The sequence below is a fragment of the Ictalurus furcatus genome, chromosome 19, assembly GCF_023375685.1.
Source record: "Ictalurus furcatus strain D&B chromosome 19, Billie_1.0, whole genome shotgun sequence".
Lineage (NCBI taxonomy): Eukaryota > Metazoa > Chordata > Actinopteri > Siluriformes > Ictaluridae > Ictalurus > Ictalurus furcatus.
The window spans coordinates 23,096,042-23,104,874 of NC_071273.1; the positions used below are offsets into that span (position 1 = coordinate 23,096,042).

Consider the following 8,833-nt stretch of genomic DNA (forward strand, 5'->3'; position numbering starts at 1 on the left):
CACCTTTAACACTTAAACACCTGAAAGAAATTGAAATCAAACGTGTTGGTGAGTCTGAAAAGCTGCAGACGGTCGGTGAAGGTAATAGTAGAAGTTTCTCATGCCGTGTCAGAAAGATGGATAGAGATGACCCTTTTGGACGCCCCTACGGCGGACCGTACCATTTCTTAACAGCTGGCACTGACGCCTGTTTATTCCTGCCATTTAACCAGAAGTTGGTTAATTAATGAATCTTTTTTCACACACACACACACACACACAGGGGGAGTTTAAAGTGTCGGAGCGTTACCTGACCATGGCGGATCTGCGTGTGGCTCTGGAGGAGGAGCGGCTGAAGGAGATGTTCGGCTCGGGGACGGCGTGCGTGGTCAGTCGTGTGGGAAGAGTGCTGTATCAGGGGCAGGTGAGATTTACAGCCCTGGCAACCCGGAGGAGGACATAACACTGTATTTACAGCTCGTCTGCTTTCCTCCAACAGAGTCTGCAGATCCCCTGTGTGGCGGAGAGCCACTCACTCACCTCTCGACTGCTGAAGGAGCTGACAGACATCCAGGTCAGAAAATACACACGCACGCACACACACGCACACACACGCGCACACAAGCGCACACACGTGCACACACACGCCTTTCTTTTTCATACTAAGTTTTTTAAAAGTCTTTTTCTCCCTCACACTCCCCCTTCCTTCCTTTCCTTTCTCACTTCCTTTTTCCTGTGTCTTCATTTATCGCTTTCCTTCTTTCTTTTTTCTTCCGTCCTTCCTTTTCTTCCTTACCTCTACCTTCTCACTATTATTTCTTCTGTCCTTCTGGCCTTCCTTGCTTTCTTGCTCCCTTCTTCTGTTCCTTCCTTCCTTCCTTCCTTTCTTCCTTCCTTCCTTCCCTCTTTCTTTCCTTCTTCCTTCTTTTCTTCCTTCTTTTCTTCCTTGCTCTTTTCTTTCCTTTGCATCTTCATTCCTTCCATCTTCCTTCTTCCTTCTGCCTTTCTGTCTTCCTTCCTTTCCTTGCCTTCCCTTCCATCCATCTATCCTTCTTTCCCTCCTCCCTTCCATTCTGTCACTTTTAGCTCTTAAAACAGTTGACATGCATGTGTATGAGCGTGAGTGTGTGTGAGCGTGAGTGTGTGTGAGCGTGTGTGAGCGTGAGTGTGTGTGAGCGTGAGTGTGTGTGAGCGTGAGTGTGTGTGAGCGTGAGTGTGTGTGAGCGTGAGCGAGTGTGTGTGAGCGTGAGCGAGCGTGTGTGAGTGTGAGTGTGAGTGTGTGTGAGTGTGTGTGAGTGTGAGCGTGAGAGAGCGTGCGTGTGAGAGTGTGCGCGTGCGTGCATGAGAGTGTGAGCGTGTGTGAGAGTGCGTGTGTGTGAGAGTGCGTGTGCGAGACGCTCGCTGGGGTTGAGTGGATTTCAGACCGTCTGCTGTCAGACTGTGTGTGTATGGACTGCGTGTAGAACATGGTCGTGGTGATCTATTTTATAACGGTTTACTTCTTTCACTCGGAGTGAGAAGACGGCGCGCTCGCCTTCCTCAGTCCGACACACACACTCAAACTGGATCCAGTTCAACACTTCAAAACCACACACCAGAAGCCTTGTAGAGTTTTTTAATGTTCGGGAGAGGTTTGATAAGCGTGTGTTTAAGGCACCTGTTTCTCAGGAAACATGCTGTCACACACACACACACACACACACACACACACACACACACACACACACACCGTGCTGTCAGCAGCAGATTTGTAGAAAGCTGTTGGAATGCGATCCAGGGAACAGGTGGAGGGTTTAAGGCCAGGTTTTTTTTATCCACACAGCTCGGTTTCATTAATTTGACAAAACTCAGAGCTGGAGTAATTGGGCTCATTTCCACACAACGAGCTGCCAGAGAAGTTTGTCAGGGATTTTCTTATTGACGTCGCTGCCCTTAATGCTGTCGCACGCTCACGCTCAGACATGCAGACTCAGACATGCACACTCAGACAAACTTTCTCAAGGATTTTAAAAACATTCAAATGGCGTGAGTGTGACTGTGTGTGAGTGTGACTGTGTGTGACTGTGTGTGACTGTGTGAGTGAGTGTGTGAGTGTGTGAGTGAGTGTGTGAGTGTGTGAGTGTGTGAGTGAGTGAGTGAGTGTGTGAGTGAGTGAGTGTGTGAGTGAGTGTGTGAGTGAGTGTGTGAGTGAGTGTGTGAGTGAGTGTGTGAGTGAGTGTGTGTGAGAGTGTGTGTCCATACCTCTCTCTCTTTTTCCATACCTCTCTCTCTCTCCGCCTCTCTCCATACCTCTCTCTCTCCCTCTCTCTGTCCGCCTCTCTCTCCATACCTCTCTCTCTCCACCTCTCTCTCCATACCTCTCTCTCTCCACCTCTCTCTCCATACCTCTCTCTCTCTCCATACCTCTCTCTCTCTCCATACCTCTCTCTCTCCACCTCTCTCTCCATACCTCTCTCTCTCCCCCCTCTCCCCATACCTCTCTCTCCCTCCTCTCTCCATACCTCTCTCTCTCTCCACCTCTCTCTCCATACCTCTCTCTCTCCACCTCTCTCTCCATACCTCTCTCTCTCTCCACCTCTCTCTCCATACCTCTCTCTCTCTCCATACCTCTCTCTCCACCTCTCTCTCCATACCTCTCTCTCTCCCCCCTCTCCCCATACCTCTCTCTCCCTCCTCTCTCCATACCTCTCTCTCTCTCCACCTCTCTCTCCATACCTCTCTCTCTCTCCACCTCTCTCTCCATACCTCTCTCTCTCTCCACCTCTCTCTCCATACCTCTCTCTCTCTCCATACCTCTCTCTCTCCACCTCTCTCTCCATACCTCTCTCTCTCCCCCCTCTCCCCATACCTCTCTCTCCCTCCTCTCTCCATACCTCTCTCTCTCCCTCCTCTCTCCATACCTCTCTCTCTCTCCACCTCTCTCTCCATACCTCTCTCTCTCCCTCCTCTCTCCATACCTCTCTCTCTCCCTCCTCTCTCCATACCTCTCTCTCTCTCCACCTCTCTCTCCATACCTCTCTCTCTCCCTCCTCTCTCCATACCTCTCTCTCTCTCCGCCTCTCTATCCATACCTCTCTCTCTCCACCTCTCTCTCAATACCTCTCTCTCTCCATACCTCTCTCTCCCCCTCTCTCTCTCCATACCTCTCTCTCTCCCCCTCTCTCTCCATACCTCTCTCTCTCCCCCTCTCTCTCCATACCTCTCTCTCCCCCTCTCTCTCCATACCTCTCTCTCCCCCTCTCTCTCCATACCTCTCTCTCTCTCCGCCTCTCTCTCCATACCTCTCTCTCCCCCTCTCTCTCCATACCTCTCTCTCTCCCCCTCTCTCTCCATACCTCTCTCTCTCTCCGCCTCTCTCTCCATACCTCTCTCTCTCTCCGCCTCTCTATCCATACCTCTCTCTCTCTCTCCCCGTCTCTCTCCCTGTCTCTCTCTCTCTCCCTCTCTCTCTCTCCCTCTCTCTCTCTCTCTCCCCGTCTCTCTCTCCGTACCCCTCTCTCTCTCTCTCCCTCTCTCTCTCTCTCCCCGTCTCTCTCTCCATACCCCTCTCTCTCTCTCTCCCTCTCTCTCTCCCTCTCTCTCTCTCTCCCCGCCTCTCTGTCCGTACCCCTCTCTCTCTCTCTCCGTCTCTGGCCGCACGTCTGGCAGCGCGAGGCTAATGTGGGATTAATAGTTACAGACGGAGAGGCAGTGAGCAGATAGAGCCAGACACGTCTCCTGAAAGCACTCATTACACTCTCGCAGTAATTACACTAAACCTAATTACCGTTTCAGCCTTTTGTGATCTTCAGCGGCGGAAAGAAACAAATAAAGTTGCTTGAGTGTTGCGTGACGCGGAAAAGAAACCTCACTGAATAATAAAGTCGAGGAATAAAACAAAATACTGATGTTGAATCTGTTGACATTTAATTTTGTGGTTGCGGTGCAGGCGCGTGTCTTTCCCTCGCCGGAACACACAAACAAACGCAAAAGAAAAACACAACGAGGGATGAAAGAAGGGTTTACCAACACGTCCCTCCATTTCTCTCTCAACTTTAATTAGAAATCACATCTTTTTTCGTTCTCCTCACGCTGACGCTTATTTATTATTTCCATTCCGTCCATTAGAACAAATTTGCGGCGTGAGACGCAGATAATTGGATTTGTCTCTCGTGGACGCGGGAAGCATCCGAGTCGAATTGTCTCAAAGTTGAGTTCACTGATTTGCGCGGAGATGTTTGGGATGTCATGGCAGCTTTTCTCCCGGCAGTGTGGAACGTTACAGGGTGGAACATTACGAGATGGAGCATGACATGGTGGAAAGGACAGTCCTCTCCAAAAGTACTGGAACGGCCAGACCAATTCGTTTTTTTCTTTGTGCTGGACACCAAAGTCACGTGACCTGAGAGTTTAGGATTTCAGCTTTTATTTCCTGGTGTTTATATCGAGATGTTTGATGTTAAACGACATAAAACGTCGAACCTTTTGTATCAGACCACACAATTTTTAGGCGAGCAAAAGTATAGGAACAGATAAGTCGTGAAGTAGAGGAAAGTAAATAACGCTTAATATTTGGTTGCGTATCCCGTGCTTGCGATAACTGCACCAATCCTGAGCCTCGGTGACGTCACCAAACTGTCAGGTTCTTCTTCTGTGGATCTTTTCCGGGCTTTTACAGCACCCTCTTTCAGTTGTTGTTTATTCCTGTCTTTCTCTCTTCTTTCTTCATTCATTTTTTTTCCTTTCCTTTCATTTCCTTTCTCCCTCCGACCTTTCCAGTATCATTTCTTCTTTCCTTCCTTCCTTTTTCGTTTCCTTCTTCTGTTCCTCTTCTCTTTTTTCCTTCTTACCTTCCTTTATCCCTCCTTTCTTCCTTTCCCCATTCCTGCTTTTTCCACTTCCTTCCTTCGTCGCTTCCTTCTTCCTTCCCTTCTTCATTTCCTTCTTTCCTTTCTCCTTCTGTTCTTCCTTTCTTTTGTCCTTCTTCACAATTCATTTGGATGCACTTCTCGGTAAATTGGCAGACAGGATGTTCCTGTGAACTTCTGACTTGCGTCTGCCGCTTCCATTATGAGTTATATCATCAGTAAAGATGAGTGAGAATGTTCCAGAAGCAGCCATGCCAGCCCGAGCCATGACGCTCCCTCCACCATGCTTCACAGATGGATCGTGAGCAGATCCTTTCTTTCTCCACACTTCGGCCTTTCCGTCACTTTGCGAGAGGTTCATCTTGGTTCCAGAACTTTCATAGATCATCTCTGTATTTCTTTGCGAATTGCAATCTGGCTTTCTGATTCTTCCTGCTGTTGTCGTTATCCTCGGCCGACCCGTTCTGGGTCTGTTGCTCAGTACGCCAGTGGTTTCTTTCTTTTTCAGGACGTTCCAAATGCTTGTATTGGCTACGTCGAATGCTTGTGCAACGGCTCTGATGGATTTTCACCTCTTTTTCTCAGCTTCAAAATGGCTTGCGTTTTCTCCCATAGACAGCTCTCTGGTCTTCGTGTTGGTTTATCCTTTTTAACAGCAAATGCAGTCTTCACAGGTGACACCCAAGACTCAACCCGAGAGTAGACCTTCAGAGCTAACCGAGAGTAAACTTCAGGAAATAACTGCTGGAATTCTGCTCTGTCGTCTCGTTCATCTTTTGATCTCAAACCTAAATGTCTTTAATGTATAGCGAAAACAATAGACCCGGCCTTGCTGTTCCAGTACTTTCGGAGGGAACGGGAAATGACATTTTAATTCTTTTTCTCTCTCTCTTTTTTTTTTTTTTCAGTACGGACGGACTGAGAGTGACTGGACCGTCCTCGTGTAGACGAGTATCACCTCACCTCTAGAGAGCAGCACACACACACACACACACACACACATACAACATGTGTGAATGCACAAACACTTAAACGCACACGTATCTTAGTTTTAGGGAGAATCTTAGTAGATTTTTAGTATTGCGCAATAATTGTACTATACGTGTAATGTCCTGTTTCCTGTCCTGTATTCGCAGTACTGTAGACCTACATGTACACATACACGGATGAAGACCTCCATTAACATGCAAACACACACACACACACACACACACACACACCAGCTTGTCAGGGATTATCTTTAGCTTGGATATGGTAGAGCAGTATAGCGAAGCGTCACGTCAAGACCTCGCTCGGTTCCGTTTTAAAAAGCGTTTCAGTTCACACCGGCCACGAGGTGTCCGTACTGCCCTGGTTTTATTCTACACCTCGAAAAAAAAAAAAGCACGAATCCCGTAGAGACCTATTGAAATCGCAGAAGCACACTTTCTATCCACAACGCACTTTATTTAAAATATCCTAATCTCCAACGACAACTCAATGCAACTCGTAGCTGCATAGAAACCTGCTTGGATCGGATGCTTCGGCTCTGAAATCTGATCGGATCGGATGAGCCGTGTTTAAGACCATTGTAAAATAATAATAATAATAATAATAATAAATCCCTGATATGCTGTATGCACACCTTTTATTAATTGAATTGAATTATGTATTGATGCGCCATTTATTAATTAAACCGATTAATTAAGCCATTGTTCTTCGTTGTTAATTGTAAATCGCGAATATTATTAATAACACATTAACATTGATTTATTTATCGATCCCTGGATAGTACACCAACAAACAAAATAAAAGTTTTTTATGGGAACGGTTTTGTAATGACAGCTGGCGGACTGCTACGGACAAATCATGCTTAAGAATGAAAGCTTCTTTTATTTTTATTCGTTTTTTTTTTTTTTTTTGCCGCTTCTGTTGTATTAGCAGGGTCTCGAGGGGGGCGTGGCCGAGAGGGGGGTGTGATTGTAAACTGGGGATTTAAAAAAAAAAAAAAAAAATGGCATAACTGCCCATAGGAGTTCGAACGGAAACAGGTGTGGATTGAGTCGAGGTCTCGGACGTGTCGGTTACGTGATGCAGCCGGTAAAAAAAAAAAATTTGCGTTTACGGTCGTGTGCAAAAGTTTGCACACCCTTAGGAGAAAAGAACAAATATTCCTTCATTGTCACAAACAACAACAACAATAAAAAAAAGTTATTAATAATGAAGAAATGGCGATGCCTTCCAGTACCGAATAAGAGTTGAGTGCAAAAGTTTGCACACCCTTAAGACACATAAACAAATGTTACTTCATAAGCACATTTTTAATGATATTAATAGGAAAGAAAATGAATTAAATGCGATACAAATATACCAGCTTCTTGATGATCATCGGTAATAAACGGTCGTACATTCAAGTGCGAAATGATAGTTTGCACACCCTTAGGACAAAAGATAGGATATTCCGTCATAGGCACAAGTAAGAAAACGGTCAGATGTCGTGTTATATACCGTGCCAGATGTGGTGGGGAAAAAAATTGAGCATTTTAAATGTGATGCACGTATAGCAGAATTGTGTTATAAATTTGTGTTCTAGCAGATTATTTGTAATAAAAGTAAATAATATCCAGTGTAAAAGTTTGTGCACCCTCGGGAAAAAAGGAACAATATGTTCCTTCATTTTCACAAGCAACAACAACAAAAAAAATACTCAAACGATATAAGTGAAGAAGTGAAAATAAATAAAAAGGAAGTACCGTCTAAAATACAGATTAGAAAAGCGTTTTCTCCGGATGCCCCTACCTTTCACACGGAACAACGTGCAGGTCTGCGTTCACGCGGATAAAACGTGCAAACTAGACCTGTGGCTGCCACGTTTCCCATTCTCAAACCACGCGGGGGCGCAAACTTTCGCACTCATTCTCTTCACGGTTGAATACGATGCAATAATTATGACGCTTTTTAATGCTCGGGTTCTTTTTACGACGGCAATAACGGTTTTATTTGGGGGGGGGGACGTACGTTTTTGTGTGTTTTTAAGGGAACACGACGTGTACTTACGGAGGCTGGAGGAAATAATAAAGCACAGATACACATACACACCGGGGGGGTTGAGTGCGAGATCATTAAACATACGCACCATTCTTTTTTTTTAACGCCAAAAGGTCCAAAGGGAAACACGTAAAACGTATTTTAGTATAAAATGCCGTGATCGTGAATCCTCTTCGGCTTGTTTGGCCTCGGATAAATGTAGTGATTGGAGGATATAGAATAAATCATAGTGCTGGTGTTACTGTAGATACCTTATATATTGTTCATCACTGTTGAATTATAAAACATGGAAGTAGGAGGTTTAATAAATGTCCTAAGCAACAGTTGCTGTGTGATGGTCATGATGGATACGATGCACACAAGATATAAAGTGTGTGTGTGTGTGTGTGTGTATTATGAGAGAGAGAGAGAAGTGGGACTGGGTATTGTAATGATGTATGAGTAGGTTTGTTAGAGAGATTTAGGGGATTGGGATGGTTCCAGCCCTCAGGGCTAAAGGCTATCCCTTATTCTTTCCCTGTCCCAAACTTATTCATCATTTCAGCATGGCCTACTTACACTAAACATCATTAATACATTCACATCTCACACACACACACACACATCCATGTGTTTTATTAGCCATCAGCCACAAATAAATCCTCTCGAACAAAGCACACTAAAAAAATCGGACAGGTGTGAACATTTGGAATTCAGATCAGGTGCGACCGAATGACAAAGTGTCGGCGCTCAGCTGCAGGTGACGGCGTCGGCTGCCAGGACGCTCTCGTTCTCTCTTTCCTTTTCTCTCCATCTCTCTCTGGGAGTGTGAACGCACCAACCGTCCTGGATCAGAGTCAAAGCCCGTGAGCATAATGGACCAGATTAAAGCTGCGAACACTTGGCAGCTCCGAGTCTGTGGCTGTCACGGTCGCAAACGCTCCTGCGTGTCTCTCTCCTTTCTCTGCACTTTACTTGTCGGGGGGAGTGGGGGGGAGTGG

General features: G+C 45.9%; 1 protein-coding gene across 1 annotated transcript in view; it reads left to right on the plus strand.

The window, feature by feature from the left end:
- Window positions 1–8,176, plus strand: part of bcat1 (branched chain amino-acid transaminase 1, cytosolic) — a 24,550-nt gene extending 16,374 nt beyond the window's left edge. The window contains exons 9-11 of the mRNA XM_053650061.1: window positions 263–403; window positions 479–553; window positions 5,735–8,176. Of these exons, the coding sequence (XP_053506036.1) occupies window positions 263–403; window positions 479–553; window positions 5,735–5,773 (255 nt within the window). The 3' untranslated portion in view covers window positions 5,774–8,176. The remainder of the gene's footprint in view (window positions 1–262; window positions 404–478; window positions 554–5,734) is intronic.
- Window positions 8,177–8,833: the final 657 nt, after the last annotated feature.